The sequence below is a fragment of the Salvelinus namaycush genome, chromosome 1 (assembly GCF_016432855.1).
Source record: "Salvelinus namaycush isolate Seneca chromosome 1, SaNama_1.0, whole genome shotgun sequence".
Taxonomy (NCBI): domain Eukaryota; kingdom Metazoa; phylum Chordata; class Actinopteri; order Salmoniformes; family Salmonidae; genus Salvelinus; species Salvelinus namaycush.
The window spans coordinates 53,120,098-53,146,412 of NC_052307.1; the positions used below are offsets into that span (position 1 = coordinate 53,120,098).

The following is a 26,315-nucleotide window of genomic DNA, read 5'->3' on the forward strand; positions in this document are numbered from 1 at the left end:
AGTTGTTTTGAACGCAGCATACATTGCGACCCCCTCTTCAAAATGGAGCGAGTTTACAAATTGTCGTCGTGACGTCGTGTGCTATCGATCAGAAGGTTTTGGACACGGCCGGGGGTGGTGCAGGTAAATGTGTCATTCGTAATCATGTATCCTTTTAGTTGTGTCTAGTTATGTGTGTCAACTCTGACAAATCTTTGTTGCGTCGGGTGAAATTTATTTATACCTAGCTCTACCTATTTCCTGCTCAAGTCACATGATTGACTACACCAACCGTGCAGCAGTACTTCGTGGGATCTGTCTGGCTAGTCGCTACGAAACGGGGTAACTATCGGTTACTAACTCAGGCAAGCCACCAATTCTGACTTTTTGTGTTGATTAGGATAGTTTGTCTTGATGCCAGTTTAGACATGATACAGTTGTCTTTTTCGGTCTACTGGAATAGCTAGTTGACGAACTTGGTAGCTAGAATCCACCACCAGTCAGAGTTAGCCCTTGAGCCTTGGTTAACGTTAGCGTGCTAAGCCTGTCTATTAGTTTACTGAACGAGCTAACATTAGCTAGCTAGTAAGCGCTTTTCTAATTAATTAACTAACTATAGAAAAACAGCGCACGACGAGCCAGAGAAGACCATAGCTAAAGCTATGGCTAACAGCTGAAATGTGAAGTGTTTGTAAAGTTTAAATGAGCTGTGCCTAGCTTGTTGCGTTAACAACTTGCTAACAAGTTAGCTAGCTACTATTAGTTACCTAGCTAACGCTACCTATTTAGCCAGCTAACGTCAACATTACTGATGTCATCAGGAAACAATCTAGTTAGCTGACTTGATTGCGAAATAGTACGTTGGGATCTTGCCATAGATTACAACTTAACTTCAATAGCAGGACAGTGTTAGGCATACGTTAGCTAGGCACAACTTCATATGTACATTTTAGCCATTTAGCAGACGCTCTTATCCAGACCGAAGAGCAATTAAAGTACATTGGCCGATTGTTCACCTAGCCGGTTCGGGGATTTTCCCAACGCTCTTTATCGCTGGGCTACTCTGCCGCTAAATTTGACATCAAAGATGATGGTGATTAATGGAGCCTGTGCTCAACTTTTCAGACAGAATTCTTACAGTTGTGTTTTTGAACATGGGAAGTTCAATGTGATGCATAGCTAGCAGATTGTAACGGGCTAACAGCCTTTATTTAACTAGGCAGGTCAGTTATGAACATTCTTCATTTCAATGACGGCCTAGGAACAGTGGGTTAAATGCCTTGTTCAGTGGCAGAACAACACATTTTTACCTTGTCAGCTCGGGGATTCGATCTTGCTTTCGGTTACTAGTCTAACGCTCTAACCACTAGGCTACCTGCCGCCATACCGGGCAGGTACTGTTTGGTTTAGCACAGAGTTTTCAATCAACCATAACTTGGTGACACTATCTTCATTTTCGATTTGGCCAAACACGTATCTTGTAAAATGTCTGTCTAGTTGCAGGTGGTTCATTTGAATTTAGAAAATGCTCTGTTATTAAAATGTTTTGCTCCATGAAGTAAACCAACAATGTGTACGCTGCCATCTTGTCCATTTTAAAATCTAATCTCAAATTTTATTGGTCACATATGTTACAGCAGATGTTATTGTGGGTCTAGTGAAATGCTTGTGTTCCTAGCTCCAACAGTTCAGTAATATCTAACAATTAACAATATACACATCTGGAATTAAGAAATATATAAATATTAGGACGAGCAATGTCGGAGTGGCATTGACTAAAATACAGTATAGTTGACTACAGTATACAGATATGAAATGAGTAAAGCAGTATGTAAACATTATTAAAGTGACCAGCGGTTCTATGTATATAGGGCAGCAGCCTCTAAGGTGCAGGGTTGAGTAGCTGGCTAGTGATGGCTATTTAACAGTAATGGCATTGAGATAGAAGCTGTTTTTTCAGTCTCTCGGTCCTGGCTTTGATGCACCTCTACTGACCTTCTGGATGATAGCGGGGTGAACAAGCTGTGGCTCGCGTGGTTGATCTTTTTGGCCTTCCTGTGACATTGGGTACTGTAGGTGTCCTGGAGGGCGGGCAGTGTGCCCCTGGTGGTGTGTTGGGCAGACCGCATCACCCTCTGGAGAGCCCTGCAGTTGCGGGCTGTGCAATTGCCGTACCAGGCGGTGATACAGCCCGGCAGGATGCTCTCAATTGTGCATCTGTAAAGTATGTGAGGGTCTTGGGGGCAAAGACAAAGTGCTGTTGTGCCGCCTTCACCACTCTGTCTGTGTGGGTGGACCATTTCAGATCATCAGTGACGTGTACACCGAGGAACTTGAAGCTTTCCACCTTCCACTGCGGTCCTGTAAATGTGGATAGGGGCCTCCTCCCTCTGCTTTTTCCTGAAGTCCACAATCAGCGCCTTCGTTTTGAGGGAAGAGGTTATTTTCCTGGCACCACTCTGCCAGGGCCCTCACCTCCTCCCTGTAGGCTGTCTTGTTGTTGGTAGTCAAGCCTACTACTGTTGTCGTCTGCAAACTTGATTGAGTTGGAGGCGTGCATGGCCACGCTGTCATGGGTGCACATGGAGTACAGGAGGGGGCTGAGCACGCACCCTTGTGGGGCCCCAATGTTGAGGATCAGTGAAGTGAGATGTTTCCTACCATCACCACCTGGGGGTGACCTGTCAGGAAATTCAGGACCTAGTTGAGCTTGGCGGATACAATGGTGTTGAAGGCTGAGCTAGGAGAAAGGGGGATACCTAGTCAATTGTCCAATTGAAATGTGTCTTCTGCATTTAACCCAACCCCCTCTGAATCAGAGAGCGATAGTCAATGAACAGCATTCTTACATAGGTATTCCTCTTGTCCAGGTGGGATAGGGTGGTGTGCAGTGCAATGGCATCTGTATCTATTGGGGCGGTATAAGCAAATTGAGGGTCTAGGGTCGCGGGTTAGTTAAAGGCGATTATGATCCTTGACTAGTCAAAGCACTTCATGATGACAAAAGTGAGTGCTACGGGGCGACAGTTATGTAGTTCAGCTACCTTTGCATTCTTGGTACAGGAACAATGGTGGCCATCTTGAAGCATGTGGGGACAGACTGGGTTAGGGAGAGATTGAATATGTCCATAAACGCACCAGTCAGCTGGTCTGTGCATGCTCTGAGGACGCGGCTAGGGATGCCGCCTGGGCCGGCAGCCTTACGAGTGTTACCGCGCATAAATGTCTTACTCACGTTGGCCATGGAGAAGGAGAGCCCACAGTCCTTGGTAGCGGGCCGCGTCGATATCACTGTTAGCCTCAATGCGTGCGAAGGTGTTTAGCTTGTCTGGGAGCAAGACGACAGTGTCCACAACGTGGCTGGTTTTCCCTTTGTAATCCGTGACTGTCTGTAGACCCTGCCACGTACGTCTCGTGTCTGAGCCGTTGAATTGTGACCACTTTGTCTCTGTACTGACGTTTTGCCTGTTTGATTGCCTTATTGTAGTTATTTGACCATGGTTAAATGCGGTGGTTTGCGCTTTCAGTTTAGCACAAATGCAGCCATCTATCCATGGTTTCTGGTTTGGGTAGGTTTTAAGTCATTGATTGAGACAAGTGTGTCCACCCCTTCTATAAGATTATAGCAGTCCGCGAACAAACGTTAGAGGTGCATGCCGCCACCTACTGTAGTGTGTAGTCAATCGCAGCTTACAGACTAAATGAATAAAGAAACATTAAGAGAAACTAAACCCTCTTACCTAATCCTGTACTACTAAGAAAAAAAAGAGGCCAGCTAACTTCTCTCAAACCCTCCCCCATCCCCCAAATCCCTTCCATCCCTGTCCAACCTCAATAACCATACACATCAATCTTTCCCTCTTCTACATACTGGTACTTAGAACAATACATAAACGCATGCTTCACACGGCAGGTAGCATAGTGATTAGAGCGTTGGGCCAGTAAACGAAAGGTTGCTGGCTCGAATCCCTGAGCTGGCAAGGTAAAAATCTGTCGTTCTGCCCCTGAACAAGGCAGTTAACCAACTGTTCCTAGGCCTTCATTGAAAATAAGAATTTGTTCTTAACTGACTTGCTTAGTTAAATAAAGTAAAAAAAAAAAAAAAAAATGCACTCCAGTGGGTCCACCCCAAAGTGCAGTATGCCATTATGACACTCACCTGTTTCGATCAATGACAGAATATTTGAATTAGACAAGATGGTGACGTACACATTGTTGGATTACTTCATGAAGGAAAACATCGATTTCTTTTAATAACTGAATTTAGAAAATGCTCCAACGAACCACCTGCAACTGGACACTGACTTTTTAGAAGGTACAGTGCATTCGGAAAGTATTCAGACCCCTTCGCCTTTTCCACATTTTGTTAAGTAACAGCCCAAAATGTGTTTTTCTTCCCCCTCATCAATCTACACACACACTACCTCATAATGACAAAGAAAAAACGGGTCACATTTACAACAGTATTCAGACCTTTTACGCAGTACTTTGTTGAAACACCTTTGTCAGCGATTACAGCCTCGAGGCTTCTTGTGTATGACGCTACAAGCTTGGCACACCTGTTTTTGGGGAGTTTCTCTCATTCTTCTCTGCTGATCCTTAAGCTCTGTCAGGTCTCTCCAGAGATGTTCAAGTCCGGGCTCTGTCTGAGCCATTCAAGGACATTCAGAAACTTGTCCCGAAGCACTCTTGTGTTGTCTTGGCTGTGTGTTTAGGGTCGTTGTCCTGTTGGAAGATGAACCTTCGCCCCAGTCTGAGGTCCTGAGCACCCTGGAGCAGGTTTTCGTCAAGGATCCTGACTAGTCTCTCAGTCCCTGCTGCTAAAAAAACATCCCCACAGCATGATGGTGCCAGGTTTCCTCCAGACGTGATGCTTGGCATTCAGGGTAAAGAGTCAATCTTGGTTTCAGCAGACCATAAAATCTTGTTTCTCATGGTCAGAGTCCTTTGTGCCTTTTGGCAAACCAAGTGGGCTGTCGTGCTTTTCACTGAGTGGCTTCCATCTGGCCACTCTACCATAAAGTCCTGATTTGGTGGAGTGCTGCAGAGATGGTTCTCCCATCTCCACAAAAGAACTCTGGATCTCTGTCAGCGTGACCATCGGGTTCTTGGTCACCTCCCTGACCAAGGCCCTTCTCCCCCGATTGCTCAGTTTGGCTGAGCGGTCAGCTCTAGGAAGAGCCTTGGTGGTTCCTAACTTCTTCCATTTAAGAATGATGGAGGCCACTGTTTTCTTGGGGACCTTCAATGCTGCAGACATGTTTTAGTACCCTTCCCCAGATCTGTGCCTTGACACAATCCTGTCTCGAAGCTCTATGGACAATTCCTTCGACCTCACGGCTTGGTTTTTGCTCTGACATGCATTGTCAACTTCGGGACCTTATATATAGACCGGTGTGCCTTTCCAAATCATGTCCAGTCAATGGAAGTTACCACAGGTGGACTCCAATGAAGTTGTAGAAACATCTCAAGGATGATCAATGGAAACAGCATGCACCTGAGGTCAGTTTAGTCTTGTGGAAATGGGTCTGAATACTTAAATAGCTTATTTATATAATACTTTTTGTAAAAATGTCAAATCTGTTTTTGCTTTGTCATTATGGGGTATTGTTTATTTAATCCATTTTAGAATAAGGCTGTAACGTAGCAAAATGTTGGGAAAAGGGGCGTGTTCTGAATATTTTCACAATGCACTGTACATGTTTGGCCAACTTGAGAATGAGGATAGTATCGTTATGGTTGGTCTAAAGTTCCCTGTGCTACTCCAAACAGTACCTATCCTGTAACTGCTAATTGAGCATCACATCATCCCTTTATTAGCTAGCAAAGCAAGTGATTGTGTCCAATTCTACTTGGGTGTGTGGGGAAATTTAATTTGAAGTGACTTTTCTTTCCTCAGTGGGTCAACAGAGGCTAAACTCATAGGAATAGAATGACTAGTTCTGTACCTTAAAATCCCAGAAATGTGATTCTGGATAGTCAATCTGCTAACGTTATTGTATCTTCCTTTCACACACTGTTTTCGGTGCTGAGTATGGAATACTTTTGCTTAACCAGTAGAGTTACATCTGCTGATGTGACATTCAGAAGAAAAATTAGTTACACCCAATTTGCTTACTGGCACTAGATGTTCTACTGTGATGGAACTCTGTCTTCTGCTGCCTTTCACTGTGAGATTGTACGTACACACACACTCACATGCATGCTCACCATCAAAGGAAGTACTGAAACTTGGACATAAGCAACTTTTTTTTATTAATGCTTTGTATGGTATCTTAACCATTGTTCAGTAACAATCCCATGTTTACAAGTGAGGGGATTGTTCCATATAGTTCTCATGACAGGCTTAGAATAAAGTACAGAATAAAATAGGTTAAAGGGCATATTCCTAACTTCCTACCTCAATGTCCACTCAAGCCATGGAAATAAATTCATCTATTTATGACCAAAATGATATCTTCCAGGTTTTTGAATTAGGCCTCTTCAGGAATCAATGGGTGTATATCATGAATAAAAAAAAAAATGGATGTAGTAAATGCAGATTTCCCATTTAAGATTTTAAAATGTATTGTGAATGCCTCCTATGATTTAAATTCTACCTGTCTTTGAGAACAGTAGCACTCATTCCCTGGACAAAGGTACCTGACAAGCTCAACAGAACATTGGACTTGAGTGAGGTGACTTTAGGTCAGTGGCCCACAGCCCAAAGAACCTTATTCACCCAGTCAACTCAAGCTTTCAAACCAGCTGCAGCTTTCCTGTCCTCTAAAGTGGAAATTGTTAGCCTAGGACACAGTACATTTGAATAGGCAAAAAGTCTTTAATGAACAATCCTTCCTTAGTTTTTCATCTCAACGGCAGCCCAGCCTCTTGTTTTGCCATAACTCTTAGAAATGGGCTGGGAGAAATTTCGGCCTAATCACTCTCACATTCATAGATAGTGCTATGGATACGACTGACAGTCCATGATATCAAAAAGCTAGTTTTAAACTTATTTAAAAACAATGGATTAAAACAACTATAGCCTATTTGGGGTTGTCAGTAGGGATGTGGGGGTAGATGGTTACATATCACAACATTATTTCAATAATTTGTCCCAAGAATCGATTTGTAAAAAGCAGTGGTGTGAAAATACTACTTCATTAGTTTTTTGGAGGTATCTGTACTTTATTATGTGTTTTATTTTTTAAATCCCCCAATTTCATGGTATCCAATTGTCCCATCGCTGCAACTCCCTTACGGACTCAGTAGAGGCGATGGTCGAGAGCCGCGCGTCCTCCGAAACACGACCTGCCAAGCTGTACTGCTTCTTAACACAATGCCCGCTTAACCCGGAAGCCAGCCGCACCAATGTGTCGGACGAAACAACACTGTACAGCTGGCGACGAAGTCAGCGTGCATGCGCCCGGCCCACCACAAGGAGTCGCAAGAGCGCAATGGGACAAGGACATCCCAGCCAGCCAAACCCTCCCCTAACCCGGACGACGCTGGGCCAATTGTGCGCCGCCTCATGGATCTCCCGGTCGGCTGCGACACAGCCTGGGATCGAACCCGGGTCTGTAGAGAGCCCTGAGATGTGTTGGCAGCTGCAAAAGCTATTCTCATTGAGCGTGGCAACATACTTTTAACGTTTTATCCACTCCCTGTCCTTCGCTGTTGTAATCTGGGAAGACGTAATGTTCCCAAACTGGAGATTTAAACTAGTTCCTGACTGCGCCTCACAAAAGCAGTTTCAAATTCGCCAATTAAGATTTAGACTTTTGATTACAACGTGCTTTGTTTTAATGGAATAGGCTGAAATGTTTTTTTCAGCTCTGTTTTACTCGAGGCATAGGCCTGCAACACGGCATAGCCTATAGGCCTCGTGTTTTTATTTTATTTTGTAAATGTATATTTTTTTAATATTAATTTGGGTTCACAATGAGGACAGACCTGAGGTCCCTGTACCAAACAGTTCCGTACAAATAGTCTACTTTTACACCCTAACTTGTGATTTGTTAGTTCTGTTAACTAGCCTACTTTAGGCCCCTTTTTTGGTGTGTTGTGTTTGTGAGAAGTGGCTGGTTAGACACACTCCAAGAGGGAAAGACTTGAGCAGCACAAGGCCCTATGGGGATTTCAGAGCCATGCAAATGACCGATAGTTACCTCTCCTGTGTTCCCATTTTCACCCTGCCTCCCCTCAATCCCTCTTTCTGTTTCTCTCTGACTCCCACAGAGTGTTGACAAGCAGAAGGTTTGTTTCTCTGAAGATATTATTGTCGCAAAACTTCCACGTGACAGGGATTTTTTTTTTTTTTTTTTTTTTTTTTTTTTTTTGGAACACGCAGGTCTGTCCTTAAAGCTGTTCATCTGTCAATGCCAGGGTAGCAGCCACATTGAATGAGGTTTCAGTCTCACATGGGGAAGATGGACAGATCATAACAATTACTTCAAAGGTATGTTGAACCCCAGTTGCCCAACTCAACTGTCTCTCTGGTAAATCTCCTAAACACACTGACACACAATACACTTGTGCCGCTCAAACGAGTAACAGGTCTATGCTAAGTCTGTTTTTTTGTTTTTTAAAAACATTTTATTATGCCTACATTTGCTAAAATGTTTGATTCAATTAATGTCAATGGTCATATCTGAAGACAGGGCAGACGGCAATCAGCTTAAAGTGTTTTACATTATAGTAATTTAGCAGACGCTCTTATCCATAGTGATTTACAGGAGCAATTACAGTTAAGTGCCTTGCTCAAGGGCACATCAACAGATTTTGGGCCTAATCGGCTCGGATTCAAACCAGCAAACTTTCGGTTACTTGCCCAACGCTCTTAATCTAGGCCACCTGCCGTCCTGCTTTTTTTCTTAGTTGATCATGTTTGAACAATGCTGATGAAGGAAAAATACTGGCATTTTTGTTGCAGGTACAGCCAACTAGTGCAAAAATAAAATTGGGACATTGTATAATTTTGACAATCATTAGTTTTGGGGCTATACAGTTTGTTTACACTTACGTTGTTTACAAACATTAGAGTAAAGTAAGCTTTGGGTTCTGATGGTGGACAGTTGAACTAAGCTCATGAGGCATTTATATGTTAAAGGATCAGTTGGTATCAATTGTTCTACAAATAGAGTACAATTCACATCTCTTTGATATTTTAAAGCCTGTGAGATTAAATGAAGCGCCCTTCAATATGGACCACATGGAATGTAAAATAAAAATGTATGAATAAAGACAGCATTTTTGTAATGTTTTTCAGACTTCTAGGAAGATTTCAACTCACTTAACCTCAATGTCTCCTAAATCTTCAACATCACTGTAAAGTTATGGACAGTTCCACAGTAATGGAATTGCGCCGAGACCCTTAAAATGGATACCAATCAAAAACATTAATCTCAAACTCTATGCTCAAGGACTACTTTTAAGAATTGACCCAGAACATTTTATAAAAACACATTTACTCAAACTGTGCAGATGTCAAGTTTAGTAGCAATTTCAGTAACAAAAGTCATCACGTTTTCCTAAAAATGTTAAATAACTGCTCCAAATTTAAGATTAAAAGATGTCTGCAGAAAGAATGGGGTGACAACTGACATGACACGTTGGATTTACTCCCGGTAACAGAATTGAGCGAATGGAATTTCATCATGGGTCCCTGATCTGTACTACACAGAATTGCATAATTATGGATATGAATGTCATTCTCTTCATGGTGACGTATCCTTAATAGCTTCACAAAGGTAAAAATATGCAATATCCTCCTTTGCATATTTGGTGTTATTCTACACTCTTGTCTATTTATTTTAATGAGCTCTGGCACCATACAAGACCAAATTTGGTGGTTTTGGACAGGACCAAACCCGAACCAATTATAAACGTCTGTTGCACAAGTTTGGACATCAAAGTACAGCACACTTTACCTCAGATTACAGTAAAGTAACAGGGGTTGTGTTAACGCAGAATTCAGCATTTTTCACAAGTAGCCGCTTTGATAACTGATCTAAAATGCGACATATTGTAAGCACTAATCAGTCACACTTCTCCACTCGGATGAGAATTCACAAATGGGCATTTTATCAGCAGACAACGCTCTGACTGTGTAGCTACTTTTCTAGGTAATATGCAAGATGAACGTTAAGCTAAACATTACAAAATGTAGCTGGCTACATTCTTTCTATGATGAACATTAGAAATATGACGGCGGTGAATAGTTTTGACAAAGAATACCTAGTTTTTTTCCCCCATTGTAAGCTCATTTACTTGTGGCTGCTATAAATAGCGTTGCACTTCTGTTATCTGATGAAAATGAAGCTATTTTCTGCCGAATGTGTTGCACTAATGTATTTTCTGTGAAGAAACACTATAGTTGCACGCCCCTGATCACCCTATTGAAGCAGAAAAACACTGACTTTCAATATATCACGCGGCTGAAATGGTTTAAAACGCAGATTTTTTGTTGTGAAAGGTCAGGGTTTTGAAAATGCAGATTTCTGAACTCTAATGCAACTCCTGCTCAACTCTAGTGTGCTCTACTGTGTTATATACTAAACTCTACTCCACTCTATTCTACTGTACTGAACTATACTCGTGAAGTACTGTACTTTTCTTTAGTGTACTATACTCATTGTACTGTTCAAACTTTTGAAACCTGGACGTCCATGATTGGTTCAGATTTGGACCGGACCAAATCTGAACAAACCATGGACGTCTAGATTTGGGCCAAATTTAAGGCCAATTAAGGACCAAAAAAGGTTTGGATGTTGAAATTAATGCCAGGTGATGGACCGACAATTTCAACTACAGTTGAACGAATAAATGAAAAGCTAAAATGTCTTGTCAAGTATTCAACTCCTTTTGACAAGAGTAAAAAATAGCTTAAGTTGCATGGACTCTGTGTGCCATACTAGTGTTTAAACAGATTTTTGATTGACTGATCTACCCCACACATACAATTATCTGTTAGTCCTTCAGTCGAGCAGTGAATTTCAAACTCAACCACAAAGACCAGGGAGGTTTTCTAATGCCTTGTGAAGAAGGGGCAACTATTTTGTTGATGGGTAAAAAGCAGACATTGAATATCCCTTTGAGCATGGTTAAGTTATTAATTATACTTTGGATGGTATATCAATACACCCTGTCACTACAAAGATACTTCTTAACTCAGTTGCCAGAGAAGGAAGTAAACTGCTCAGATTTCGCCATGAGGCCAATTGTGACTTTAAAATACACTGCTCAAAAAAATAAAGGGAACACTTAAACAACACAATGTAACTCCAAGTCAATCACACTTCTGTGAAATCAAACTGTCCACTTAGGAAGCAACACTGATTGACAATAAATTTCACATGCTGTTGTGGAAATGGAATAGACAAAAGGTGGAAATTATAGGCAATTAGCAAGACACCCCCAATAAAGGAGTGGTTCTGCAGGTGGTGACCACAGACCACTTCTCAGTTCCTATGCTTCCTGGCTGATGTTTTGGTCACTTTTGAATGCTGGCGGTGCTCTCACTCTAGTGGTAGCATGAGACGGAGTCTACAACCCACACAAGTGGCTCAGGTAGTGCAGCTCATCCAGGATGGCACATCAATGCGAGCTGTGGCAAGAAGGTTTGCTGTGTCTGTCAGCGTAGTGTCCAGAGCATGGAGGCGCTACCAGGAGACAGGCCAGTACATCAGGAGACGTGGAGGAGGCCGTAGGAGGGCAACAACCCAGCAGGAGGAGCACTGCCAGAGCCCTGCAAAATGACCTCCAGCAGGCCACAAATGTGCATGTGTCTGCTCAAACGGTCAGAAACAGACTCCATGAGGGTGGTATGAGGGCCCGACGTCCACAGGTGGGGGTTGTGCTTACAGCCCAACACCGTGCAGGACATTTGGCATTTGCCAGAGAACACCAAGATTGGCAAATTCGCCACTGGCGCCCTGTGCTCTTCACAGATGAAAGCAGGTTCACACTGAGCACGTGACAGAGTCTGGAGACGCCGTGGAGAACGTTCTGCTGCCTGCAACATCCTCCAGCATGACCGGTTTGGTGGTGGGTCAGTCATGTGGGGTGGCATTTCTTTGGGGGGCCGCACAGCCCTCCATGTGCTCGCCAGGGGTAGCCTGACTGCCATTAGGTACCGAGATGAGATCCTCAGACCCCTTGTGAGACCATATGCTGGTGCGGTTGGCCCTGGGTTCCTCCTAATGCAAGACAATGCTAGGACTCATGTGGCTGGAGTGTGTCAGCAGTTCCTGCAAGAGGAAGGCATTGATGCTATGGACTGGCCCGCCCGTTCCCCAGACCTGAATCCAATTGAGCACATCTGGGACATCATGTCTCGCTCCATCCACCAACGCCACATTGCACCACAGACTGTCCAGGAGTTGGCGGATGCTTTAGTCCAGGTCTGGGAGGAGATCCCTCAGGAGACCATCCGCCACCTCATCAGGAGCATGCCCAGGCGTTGTAGGGAGGTCATACAGGCACGTGGAGGCCACACACACTACTGAGCCTCATTTTGACTTGTTTTAAGGACATTACATCAAAGTTGGATCAGCCTGTAGTGTGGATTTCCACTTTAATTTTGAGTGTGACTCCAAATCCAGACCTCCATGGGTTGATAAATTTGATTTCCATTGATAATTTGTGTGATTTTGTTGTCAGCACATTCAACTATGTAAAGAAAAAAGTATTTAATAAGAATATTTCATTCATTCAGATCTAGGATGTTTTCCCTTTATTTTTTTGAGCAGTGTAGTTGAATGGCTTTGATGGGAGAAAATCTAGTCAAAATTATAATGTGCCAAAATAGCCTAAGAAATAGGTTAAAATACCAGAGATTCTTACGTGGCCCATTTTTTATTAGGCTAGTTGTATTATTGGACTATATCAGCCAACAGGGTAGATTTAGTTTGAAAGAGGAGTTGGGGCGAAATATAGGAGAGTGGACACTTTCTTGACTTAAGCTACGTTTTGTATAACTTTTAGGTGCATTTTTGCATTAGTTGTGGTGGCAGATAGCCTAGCGGTTAGTTGGGCCAGTAACACAGGTTGCTGGTTCGAATCCCCAAGCCTACAAGGTGAACCTGTCTGTGCCCTTGATAAGAGCATATGCTATAAATGACAAAATGTGAACCGGATGACTTTCAAGAAGTGTAAAATGTATTTCCAGTCGGTGTTGGAGTCTATTTAAACTATAGCCTGTCATATTTAGGAAGTTAGACGAGTGCTGTGCTTCCGCATCCTATATAGCCTAGTCTACAAGCTATTTAATTGTGACCACACGTATAGGCGCACTTGATCTGGCGGCAGGTAGCCGCTACTTTTTCACTTCTTTATGGCATTTTCCTTGAAATAAAGTATGGTCTATTGGCTCTTATATTAGTTATTTGATATTATTATTTTATTACCCCCAGGTGCAGATTTGATTTCGTAATGACAAGCTGCTGTGCAGAAGATGTCCACACTGTCTGCGACTGATATCACAGATGTTGGTCATGGTAAGAGAGCCCCGTGTTTTAGTCATGATCTGATTGGGTCCTTGAACTGTTGAGATGTAAATTTACATTAACTCCCATTCATCAGCTGGGTTCTCAGTCGACCCCGCGTGTCATTACACTGATTGGGAGCACTGACATTGTAGGTCACGCCACAAAGTACACTACAGAATTTGTATCATTTTAGTGACAATTTTAGATAATTATTTAAGAATACAGATGAAAAGAACTTGAACTGGCTTCTTGTATTGAAAATATAAAATGTTTAAATAAATGAAATGGCTTAGTATGATTACTTTCTTACCTTTTCATAATCCAAAACGCATCCGTTTCAGGGATGTGAAGTATTACTATATTGTTTGTTTTCAACCTCCTAGAACCAATAGTGTAACAGGAAGACGTTGCTGTTTGTATACATTGTCGTAGAACCTAGCGTTACCAGCCGATCGGCAGTAAAACATCTAGTTTATATGCTTCAAGTTGTGTTAAAAAATTATACTTGTATTCTTTACAACTACAGATAGGCCTATATCATTGACATTTAGGACTGTTTTCAGGTGGAATTGTTGCATGTTGTTAGATCCCACTTAGGCCTAAAAGGGAACTTCTCACAATCTTGTGACCTTAATATTAGAACTGAGTGTCCTATGTGAAAGGTGATGTGGCCATGAATGATTTCAAAAGTTAAGCCACAGTAAAGTGTTCTAACGTCTCAATTTGTAGGCTGCCCACCCACTCTGCCCATAGTGGGCGAAATGTTTTCTTATGCTATAAAATATATTTTACCAAGACAAATATAATTATTCTTGTTCTGAATCGTTCAGTGGGATCTTTCTCTAACCTATCATTTAACATTATATGCAAAAAGTCAGATTTCGTAACCTAATACATCCAATAATCACCGGGCTCTGTTGACATAGCTGTGCAAGTTTCCCGTAACAACTTTTTAGGATAAATGTTGTGGTTGTCTTCAAAGTTGTTTCCGCGGGTCGCAAAAAGCTAAATTAGCTTGACACGAGCAGAATTAAATGTAACAGGATTTGAAAATGAGAAGCTTGGTATACGCTCGGTTGACATTTCAGACATGTGCTTGTTTTTGTAAGAAAAGTGAGCCTGTCAGGTAGCCAGTTGCCTTAAATATTGCACAGAATCCAGTCTAGCTGGGGGGGGGGGGGAAATTACACATGTAAATGTTTTAATAATTTAATCTCAACAATTTTAATTTAATCACTATTTTCAATGTAGAGCTATTAGCAGTGTTATTTTGGGTAGATTTGTTGTCTCAAACCAGTGAGGTCATCAATAATATGGGCATAATTTTATTATTGACATTGAAAGAGGTGGAAAGGATCTTCCCTTGTCATATAATTGCTACATTTACTATCAATATAGCATAAAAAAAATAGTTTTCCAGATTGTATTTTGGTGAATCTTTTTTGTGATGTGAAGATTGGGTCGCTACTGAGACAACCTGGTTCAATTTGGGTCCTGAGGCAAAACCAGTTGACAACCACTGATCTACACAATTAACATTATTTTTCTCATTGGTCAAAAGATGCGTGTTTGATTGGATACCCTACAATGTGTGTTTCTATTTATTTGTTTTACCTTTTATTTCACTAGGCAAGTCAGTTAAGAACAAATTCTTATTTTCAATGACGGACTAGGAGAAGTGGGTTAACTGCCTTTTTTCAGGTGCAGAACGACAGATTTTTACCTAGTCGGCTCGGGGATTCGATCTTGCAACCTTTCGGTTCCTAGTCCAATGCTCTAACCACCAGGCTACCTGCCGCCCCGTATCACAGGTGAGGTGTTTGACGGGGCCCCAGAGCTGCAGCTGGACTGCCTCTGCAGTGGTGACGACCGCAGCAGTGCAGAAATGAAGCATGAGGGCAACCTCCTCCCCCTGGAACCACCTGACCATGTAGGGTTTTCCAGCCCCCCCCAGAAAGGGCCTTCCTCACTAGCTGAGAAGAGCAGCCCACTGCCCATGGAGCCCAGCGACATCAAGGCCGACCCCGCCGGCAGCATGCCTGCCAATACAGGTGCGCATGTTTTTGTATTTTGGTTTGATTTAACTGTTGTTTATCCAGAAATTCCCATTTGAGTTCAAGAGACCTATTTTGTGAGGGAGACCTGACACCTGTGTGTTCAGTGACGTCATCAAACCAGTCAGACTGGTCCAAGCATCAGGCTAATCCGTCTCATCTTATATATTTAGAGTACATGCCTATATTTTCCCAGACAGTTCCATATAGTATATTGACAGTACATGTATGCATTTACTGTTTTCTCTGAAATGTGCATATCTATTGATAGTACATACATTTTATATATTTCCAGAGGGCCAGCCGGTGAAGAGGAAGAAGGGTCCAGCCCCCAAGATGCTGGGGAACGAGGTGTGCAGCGTGTGCGGGGACAAGGCCTCAGGCTTCCACTACAATGTGCTGAGCTGCGAGGGCTGCAAGGGCTTCTTCCGCCGCAGCGTAATCAAGAGTGCCCAGTATTCGTGCAAGAACAACGGCCGCTGTGAGATGGACATGTACATGCGCCGCAAGTGCCAGCAGTGCCGGCTGCGCAAGTGCCGTGAAGCGGGCATGCTGGAGCAATGTGAGTTGTTTAAAAATATATATATATATATATATATATACACCTTTATCTTCAATAACACCTGTGCTTTTTTGGACCTTTTCCTTAGATCTGTCGGGAAATGTAGCGGTTTTGCAACAAAAAAAACAGAAGATGCTTTATTTTAAATGTAGAGATACCGATTGGAGATGTCTCTGCAAGATCTCTATAAAAAGCTGAAGTACATCATTGAAATTGACCTCCCAAACTACGGTAGTACTTATTTTTCCTACTTTTCATTACTGTGCTGCTTGTGTTCCTGGCACCCCCAGGCGTTCTCTCAGAGGAGCAGATCCGAGTGAAAAAGATGAAGAAGAACGAAGAAGAGACTGCACGCACGTCTGCGGTGGTGACCCCCACCCCGGTGCCGGAGGTGGTCCCGCTGGCGCCCGAGCAGTTGGAGATGATCGAGAAGCTGGTGGCCATGCAGAAGCAGTGCAACAAGCGCTCGTTCATCGACCGGCCCAAAGTCACGGTGATTGTCTCTGAGTGTCCCAATCCTTTGACGCCATAGGGCAAACTACTAACATATGTTATCTTAAACAGTTTTGATTGATATACAGTTGCACTAATGTAAGAATTGGTATGAAATCGTCATCTTGATATGGAGGTGGAATACAACACCTCCGCATGTTCAAAGACATGTTAGCCAAGAATACTGCAAAAAATATTGTTACTGTTGAATTTTGGCCAAATTAACTGTCATCCAGACAATTTTTGGTAGTTCAGCAGCTCTGAGCACATGGTGAAATTTCTGCATTGTATTAGGTATTTTTTTTATTTATTTTTTATTATTATTGATGAATTGAATAATTTGTTCATTAATCTATTGATGTCTTTGTCTCCATCTAATTTCCAGCCGTGGCCCCAGAGTCAGGACCCCCAGAACAGGGAGGTGCGGCAGCAGCGCTTTGCCCACTTCACTGAGCTGGCCATCATGTCGGTCCAGGAGATAGTGGACTTTGCCAAGCAGTTGCCTGGCTTCCTAGAGCTCACCAGAGAGGACCAGATTGCCCTGCTGAAGACCTCAACCATTGAGGTGAGTCATCGTTTTTCTAGTGTATTACTCTTTCCCCTCATTCTCAAACAGGTTTGTTAAAGTGGTAAATACAGTAATAACAAATGCCGGCTTTATATTGTCTTTCGCCTATTAACCCCCCCCCCCCCCCCCCCAAAAAACCCCACTTCTAGTCAGGACCACTGGGAGGGGGGAATCATGTCTGGCTCAATAGCATTATGTTTGTTTTCAGGATCACATGTCTCAATATGTCAAGTAGATTATTTACTTTGCACAATGTTTCTCACTTGATCCCCAGTCACTGAGATGTGCCTTGTTTTTCGTCAGATCATGCTGCTGGAGACATCGCGGAGATACAACCCTGCCATTGAGAGCATCACGTTCCTGAAGGACTTCAGTTATAACAAGGAGGATTTTGCCAAAGCAGGTGAGGTGTTCATGATCCACATTCAAGCTCCAATCAGTCAAAATCAAGCTGCTCGCCTTCAACTCCCTCCTGTTCTATACTCCAGGGGCTCCCACCCTTTTCCCCCCAGGGTCCCCCTTTTAACATAACATTTTTTAAATAAAGTAATTTATGTTGTTTTGAAGGTCATTTCCTGCAATTCCATGTAGTTTAACAAGATTCATGACATATTTTAGGTAGGCTTTTCTGGATAGTACATGATTTCAGTTTTGATGTCTTCACTATTATTCTACAATGTAGAAAATAGTAAAACATTAAACACCCTTGAATAAGTAGGTGTGTCCAAACTTTTGACTGGTACTGTGTGTATATACACTACCGTTAAAAAGTTTGGTCACGTAGAAAAGTCCTCGTTTTTGAAAGAAAAGCACCGTTTCCCATTAAAATAACATCAAATTGATCAGAAATACAGTGTAGATATTGTTAATGTTGTAAATGACTATTGTAGCTGGAAACAGCAGATTTTTTTTTTTTTTTAATGGTGTACAGAGGCCCATTATCAGCAACACTCCTGTGTTCCAATAGCACGTTGTTAGCTAATTCAAGTTTAAAATTTCAAAAGGCTACTTGATCATGAGAGAACCCTTTTGCAATTATATTAGCACAGCTGAAAACTGTTGTCCTGATTTTAAAGAAGCAATAAAACTGGCCTTTAGACTAGTTGAGTATCTGGAGCATCAGCATTTGTGGGTTCGATTTAACAGCTCAAAATGGCCAAAAATAAAGACCTTTCTAATCAAATTCGTCAGTCTATTCTTGTTCTGAGAAATGAAGGCTATTCCATGTGAGAAACTGAAGATCTCGTACAACGCGGTGTACTACTCCCTTCACAGAACAGTGCAAACTGTCTCTAACCAGAATAGAAAGAAGTGGGAGGCCCCGGTGCACAACTGAGCAAGAGGACAAGTACATTAGTGTCTAGTTTGAGAAACAGATGCCTCACAAGTCTCAACTGGCAGATTCATTAAATCGTACCCGCAAACACCATTCTCAACAGCGAGGAGGCGACTCCGGGATGCGGGCCTTCTAGGCAGAGTTCCTCTGTCCAGTGTCTGTGTTCTTTTGCCCATCTTAATCTTTTCTTTTTTTTGGTCAGTGAGATATGGTTTTTTCTTTGCAACTCTAATGATCAATTAGCATTTTAAAATGTTAAACTTGGATTAGCTAACACAACGTGCCAGTGCAACACAGGAGTGATGGTTGCTGATAATGGGCCTCTGTACGCCTATGTAGATGTTACATAAACATCAGCCGTTTCCAGGTACAATAGTCATTTACAACGTTAACAATGACTAGACTGTATTTCTGATAAATTGTAATGGACCAAAACATGTGCTTTTCTTTCAAAAACGAGGACATTTCTAAGTGACACCAAACTTTTGAACGTGTGTGTGTATATATATATATATATATCCCTCAAATCAAGGAAGATCCGGCACCCCCCTCAAGGAAACTTTGGCTCAACCCTTGCCATACTCTGTAGAGATATTGACCTTTTACCCTTAACCCATATTTGTTTCTCTGTCTGTATTTCCCTCTCCTCTCTCATCCCCCTCAGGGCTGCAGTTGGAGTTTATCAACCCCATCTTTGAGTTCTCCAAAGGCATGAACGACCTGCACCTGGACGAGGCGGAGTATGCTTTGCTCATCGCCATTAACATCTTCTCTGCAGGTCAGAGGTCAAGTGGTATGCTAGTGTGGAACAGAGCCCATATGCAAGGTCCCTTTTATTACAAAGGTCTGGACATCGTCGTAATCATTAGGGATTCACTGATGTGGATATTCTGGGCCGATACCAATATAAAATATTTTCTTTGCAATATCGATTTTTAAGCTATCGGCCGATACCAATATTGTCACTGACATATTGTGCATCTCTAGTAATCATATGCGGAAGCGTCCCGAAAACAAACAAATTCATGGGAACATTGCCGTTTTCAAAGATTCTACAGGGTTTCAGGTGAAAATATGACCAGGGGTCAGGAAATTATGTAATAAGGTGGCTGTAGATATTTTGAAAAACTTTTCAATAAATAGAATGACAGTTAATGATACAGTGCCTTCAGAAAGTATTCATACCCCTTGACCTATTTAAAATGGACTGAATATATTGTCTACACATAATACCCACATAATGACTAAGTGAAAAACAAGTTTTTAGAAAATTTGGTACATTTATTGAGAAATGAAATGCATAAATATCTAATTTACAAAACTTCACACTCCTGAGTCAATACATGTTAGAAACACCTTCGGCAGCGATTTACAGCTGTGAGTGTCTGGGTAAGTCTCTATGAGCTTTGCACACCTGGATTGTACAATATTTGCACATTATTACAAAAATTCTTCAAGCTCTGTCAAGTTTGTTGGATCATTGCTGGACAGCCATTCAAGTTTTGCCATAGATTTTTAGGCCTATTTAAGTCAAAACTGTAACTAGGCCACTCAGAAATATTCAGTCATCTTGGTAAGCAACTCGTGTATATTTGACATTGTGTGTTAGGTTATTGTCCTGCTGAAAGGTGTATTTGTCTCCATGTATCTGTTGGAAAGCAGACTGAACCAGGTTTTCCTCTAGGATTTTGCCTGTGCTTAGCTCTTTTCTGTTTATTTTTATCCTTAAAAGGCGTGAACACCTTCTGAAGGCACTGCATGCATTTGCTGAGGAGTCTATTTTCACTGAGTGAATGGTAGCGGCACGGAAAGTTCACAAGTTATTTTCACTCGCCTCGCTGGTCTCTTTACCTAAATGCGAAAGAATTCTAAACAAAGAGTTTGGGATATCAAAATATTAATGTCTTGACCTGGGTACTACAAAGACCTTCCCCATATGTAGAAAGTAATATTCAACATATCTATGCATTGTATTGGGTATAAAACATTCAGCTGTATTCGTATGTTTCCCAGACCGGCCCAATGTGCAGGACCATGAACTGGTGGAGCGACTGCAGCAGCCGTACGTGGACGCACTTCGTTCTTACATCATGATAAAGAGACCAAACGTGAGTGCCCTAGTTATATATATGATTTAACTTGTACAAGCCGCCATGTGTAGGTTTTGAGGATTCAGTTGTCACACACACACGCTTGAGTCCACATTGAGTTGAATTCCGTTTTCAATTCCAGTCGGTACAGGAAATATATTGAAATGCAGGTCATGAGTGGGAAAATCCAAATAGAAAGTAATATGAAAATGTTATGTTTAAAAATACAAAATGTAATGGTCCCCAACACTGAATTATGAATGGGGTTAAATTAACCTCTCTTCCTTTTAGGATCACCTGATGTTTCCACGCATGCTCATGAAGCTGGTCAGCCTCCGCACCCTCAGCAGCGTCCACTCTGAGCAGGTCTTCGCCCTGCGCCTCCAGGACAAGAAGCTCCCGCCGCTGCTATCTGAAATCTGGGACGTCCACGAGTGACTCCGCTTGATGCCCTCACGGAACTCTGCTGCGCTTCGCAGACGTGTACTTGGATGGACACTAACATTGGGTCTGTCAAGTATCGAAAAAAAGACTTGAGAATGAAGCGATGCCTCCCAGGCTACCCAAACACGACGAATCAAACCTACAGATTGGTTGCCGGATTGGAGGAACATTTTTATTTTTTTATGTCTTCAGTGCAGTTTGGCACGATATTGATGGCCCTCTGTCCTGCAGACTGGGACACTAATCTCATGGGGGAGGTTGGGGCATAGAAATAGAATGAATATAATTGGTATTTCTATGGGTTGAGGATTGTGCACACCTGATTTCTGTCCCTCGCTCATTCCGTTGTATTAAAGGTGAGACGGCTTGTGGTGAGATTGTGCTGCCATGGTCAGTTTGGCTCAGACTTGCTAGCCAGTGTTAACCATTAAATCTATTGATATCTGTTGATAGTCAGTCTCGTGATAGACATACCTTTAACGACAATTGCCTTGAAGCTCCACTCTCAGATCCACATCATCGATGATAACCCCATAGTGAAATTAAATGGAAAAATACATGTTATAGCCCTGTGTTGCGATGGGATAGGATATAGAGGTATTTTAACTGCTGCCCAATGTTAAGGAATGTCTAATTGGTGTCCAGATGTATGTTAGAATGGTAGGTCATCTGCTTGATACTGTTGCGATTTTAGCAGTTTAAAATTCAGCCATCTGATTTGTTCTCCTCTCGGAAGGAACAGGAAAGCAATTCTGATTGGTGTTGAATTGTTTATGGTAAAGTGATTGGAAGTGTTGGTATAGAGATGCGTAGTCTACCACTTCCAAGCGCAGGGCCCCCACCAACCATTTGTAAATGACCTCAAACATTGATTTCCATGTACAAAGTATATATTACTATGACAAAATATATATATTTAGTATGCCCACAAGTGAAGACATCCATACGAAACGACTGTACAATCAACACTCACTAACGCACAAGCAAGCGTTGATTTATTTTTAAGCATGACTGTGTATGTGACGGACAAGCTGAGACCTTATACACTGGAACAACTTCAATGCTACGCTAGGTTAGCTTAGGCTATGGGTGGGGGCGCAAAAAAACTGAACTCATCATGCAGTAGTGGCTTGTGGGTCTGCTTACCCACAATCTGCCCCGCCTACCTTGCGAGCAAAACATTTTAGTGCTCCTCCCTCATGACAACACATTTTAGTTTTAAAGTTTATTTCCTGCAATTCTACACATTTTGCCTTAGGGCGGAGGCAAATGTTTGCAGTTTTTAATATAACGGATTTATCAACCGGTCGGTAATTCGACCAGGCTTACTACAAGTTTGGTAAATTTAGCTGGCCGCTAGACTATCTAATTAAGCTGACCTAGGCTAATTGACTGCTGATGCACAACCAAATTTTTAAATTGCACTTTGTCTTTTATTATTGTAACTCGCAACAGTAAGTTGAGACCCCATCCCTGGTCTAGTCATATGTACGGTCCTCCACCAAATCAGCATGATTCAAGACATTGAGTTGCAACTTCGTCAAAAATGTGCTTTGCATCCCACAATAGTTGGAATAGCAAAATAAGTAAAATTGTGCTCCTTGTGTGGGCACTGCAGTACTTTCTTCAACGGTAACATTTCTGGGTTACACTTTATAACTTCAATGAATAAACCATTGTAAATGTTTAAACGCTTATATACATCTGTGAATGTTGACTAATAATTAAATACTCAATCGTTTTAAAACTTTATAAATGGTTATTCGTGAATGTTATTATAGTCTTACCCATTTGATTACTAATAAGGCCATTTATAACGTTTCACTCGACTAAGCTCTGTTATTCATCTGTTTTTTTTCATGATGCTGTTTCTACCACAGTCCTTTGTATGATGATGACTTCTCTAATGTGACACTTTTATTAAACAAACGATCAGAAGGAATTAGAGAAGGAAAGATTTTTGTTGCGATTTCCGAGTGACAGTTTTGTCCATTCCTTACCTTACAACTCAAATCAGTGTGAAATAGAGGAGAGTTGAGGACTCCGAGACAAAATGGGGAGATTATAAGTTGCATAATATGTCAAAGTAGCACAGAGATAAGGGAGTAAGATACATGGAACAATTACTCGATGGAGCTTTCAGTTATGAGAAGAAAAGCAATGTAATTATTTAAAAAATATGATCATGTGTAATATCAGGGTTGGTGGTCTCCTATTTATCGTCCAATGTCAACCATCAGGTTATTATGGCTATTTGTTTTATTTAGTTTGGGTTGATATTGAGACTGTGATTGTTTGATGGAGCTGACTCATAACCTGAAGATGGATCTTCTACACTATTCAAAGGGTTTGCTCTTCCCTGGGAATGTGTGTGGAGCCATCTATTTTCAATTACTCTTGAGACATGTCAAAACCATACAATCCCACTTTTCCTATTTTTTTCCCCCCCTTCAATATGTAACTCATACCAGCGAATGATTGTCTGCATTTTTAAATTACATGATTTCAGTATTTTCAATATTAATAGAAAACTAAGCATTAACACAAGGTATGCGATCAATGGTATGGGGTCTTAGGTCTAAATTATGTTTTCAGTTTGGAATACACAATGTTCATTGAAATTATTGTTAATACTGTTGGTAACTGAAAGTTGATTGTAATAGAATTTACGACATTCTGGTGTGCAGAACTAATTTAATTCCCTTCTCTACATCTTAAAGGGTGACGCTGTAAACAATATTGACATAGAAATGCAAACTTATTTGAATGTTTTTTAACACTTTAGGACCTTCTATATTCTTTTATATGTATAAATTAAAACATTACAAAAATATTGTAGCCTATTGCCAGATTATGTTTCCGAAACAAACATTTTCCCGATTTTGTTCTATTATTCAAATTTCAAAGTGATTTAAGATTATACAACATTAATAAATTGTAATTGTTCCTATTTTTTTTTGTTCCAATATGCTGCTTTTTAAAAATATTTCAACATTAGTTGAAAGAAATTAATTCTCTTAAATGTATCACGGCCAGTAAACCGGTCTTGGGAATTTATTCACCCACACTTGTGTGTTCTGTGGTCAAATATCAACAGAACTGTTGACTGCTCTATTTTATATTTTTTTATCAGAAGAGCTTGTAAATACAGAATGAATTTGGGTAAGTTGGAAACTACCTTGGCATTTTACTGCATTACACAGTAGGCTTCATGCAATTATAGTTCTAGTCCTTTTGGGGTCTATGCTTGTCATTTAAGTTATGCTTAGTGACAGCTCCCAAATATACTGAACAAAAATATAAACGCAACACGTAAAGTGTTGGTCACATCTGTCATGAGCTGAAATAAACGATCCCAGAAATGTTCCATATGCACACAATGTTTCTTACTCAAATGTTGTGCACAAATGTGTTTATGTCCTTGTTATGGAGCATTTCTCCTTTGCCAAGATAATCCATCCACCTGACAGGTGTGGCATATCAAGAAGCTTATTAAATAGCATGATCATTACACAGGTGCACCTTGTGCTGGAGACAAGAACACTAAAATGTGCAGTTTTGTCACAACACAATGCCACAGATGTCTCAAGTTTTGAGGGAGTGTGCAATTGGCATGCTGACTGCAGGAATGTCCACCAGAACTGAATGTTAATTTCTCTACCATAAGCCGCCTCAAGTTGTTTCAGAGAATTTTGCAGTATGTCCAACTGGCCTCGCAACCGCCGGCCACGTGTAACCACACCATCCCAGGACCTCCATCCGGCTTCTTCACCTGTGTCTGAGACTAGCCACCCGGACAGCTGATGAAACAGGAATATTTCTCTCTGTAATAAAGCCCTTTTGTGGGGAAAAACAAATTCTGATTGGCTGGGCCTGGCTCCTCAGTGGCTGGGCCTATGCCCTCCCAGGCCCCCCAGTGGCTGGGCCTATGCCCTTCCAGGCCCACCCATAGCTGCACCCTTGCCCAGTCATGTGAAATCCATAGATTAGGGCCTAATTCATTTATTTCAATTGACTGATTTCCTTACATGAACTGTAACTCAGTAAAATCTTTACAATTATTGCATGTTGCGTTTATATTTTTGTTCAGTATACATTGTAATGATGACTAAAGGTACACTAATCAAGTTTTAGTTGCTAATGAATTCAATGTTGACTATGTTTTCTCCTTAAACTACACAATCCTTACAATATTTCTGGCCATTTAGGGGACCCTTTTTGTCCATTAACTCATTTCAATGAATTAGGCCCTGCATTCAATATTGGACTAAGAACTGGCAATAACACATCCACCCAATGTTGCACAATGCAATCATTTGACAAATACATGTAAAACATGTATAAAAAAGGGTGTGTGCTTCTGTAGTGGCAGCAAAGTGACTTTCTAGCTCCCTGTCCCATTTTCCCAATGACCTATGTCAAGCTAGCCATAGTAAGGATTACCCACAAAAAAAGTCCCTCATTGAAAGTGATGCAAATGGATACAAATATACTTCAGAATTGCATTTGGGGCATACTTGTACTTCCCTGTACAGCTTTACCTATGGATTGGGGATCAATGAAATGGGGTGTCAGTCTACTCAGTGACACCTACAGAACAGTGAAGAGTTTACACAAATATTAGCATCGTAGCTCATATTGCGGGACTCTGAAGCACCAACTCTAGGTCCAAGAGGCTTCTAAACAGCTTCTACCCCAACCATAAGACTCCTGAACATCTAATCAAATGGCTACCCAGACTATTTGCATTGCCCCCTCTCCCCCTCTTTTACACCGCTGCTACTCTGTTATTATCTATGCATAGTCACTTTAATAACTCTACCTACATGTACAGTACATATTACCTCAATTACCTCGAGTAACCGGTGCCCCGGCACATTGACTCTGTACCAGTACCCCCTGTATATAGTCTCGCTATTGTTATTTTACTGCTGCTCTTTAACTACTTGTTACTTTTATTTCTTATTCGTATTTTCTAATCTGCATTGTTGGTTAGGGGCTTGTAAGTAAGCATTTCTGAATACCTGTTGTATTCGGTGCATGTGACAAATAAAATGTGATTTGATTTTGATTTGAAACCACTGTGAAATGAGCTACATTAAGCTTACCAATTAAGCCACTATGTGTATTGGACATTCATTTTGCACGGTACAGCCTTACCTATGGATCCTGGATCAATGAAATGGGTTATCAGTCTACTCTGACACCCACAGAACACAACTGAAGGATTACACAAATATTAGTGTGGTAGCTCATATTGCGGGACTTTGACTGTGGGAAATCACCTCCCCGTCAGCCTATTGTGCTCTACCTAATATGTATTG

General features: G+C 41.6%; 1 protein-coding gene across 11 annotated transcripts; it reads left to right on the plus strand.

The window, feature by feature from the left end:
• On the plus strand, window positions 1–23,943 carry LOC120045480 (oxysterols receptor LXR-alpha-like). Of its 11 annotated transcripts, XM_038990380.1 has the most exons (12): window positions 2–123; window positions 228–321; window positions 8,309–8,416; window positions 13,371–13,454; window positions 15,257–15,496; window positions 15,795–16,061; window positions 16,352–16,554; window positions 16,939–17,118; window positions 17,425–17,524; window positions 19,122–19,283; window positions 20,471–20,565; window positions 20,839–23,943. In XM_038990380.1, the coding sequence occupies exons 4-12, from the start codon at window positions 13,412–13,414 to the stop codon at window positions 20,983–20,985; spliced, it is 1,437 nt and encodes a 478-aa protein (XP_038846308.1). In that variant the 5' UTR covers window positions 2–123; window positions 228–321; window positions 8,309–8,416; window positions 13,371–13,411; the 3' UTR covers window positions 20,986–23,943. The 11 variants fall into 11 exon arrangements, with proteins under 11 accessions (XP_038846331.1, XP_038846355.1, XP_038846340.1 ...); XM_038990403.1 differs by lacking the exon at window positions 8,309–8,416 and having other exon boundaries at window positions 1–123; window positions 228–344; XM_038990427.1 differs by lacking the exon at window positions 8,309–8,416 and having other exon boundaries at window positions 1–123.
• Window positions 23,944–26,315: the final 2,372 nt, after the last annotated feature.

Coding starts and splice junctions, on each gene's coding strand:
- LOC120045480 (XM_038990403.1), top strand. CDS start 13,412: ATGTCCACACTGTCTGCGACTGATATCACAGATGTTGGTCATG. Junction 16,062..16,351: donor AGCGGGCATGCTGGAGCAAT/GTGAGTTGTTTA, acceptor TGGCACCCCCAG/GCGTTCTCTCAGAGGAGCAG. Junction 17,119..17,424: donor TGAAGACCTCAACCATTGAG/GTGAGTCATCGT, acceptor GTTTTTCGTCAG/ATCATGCTGCTGGAGACATC.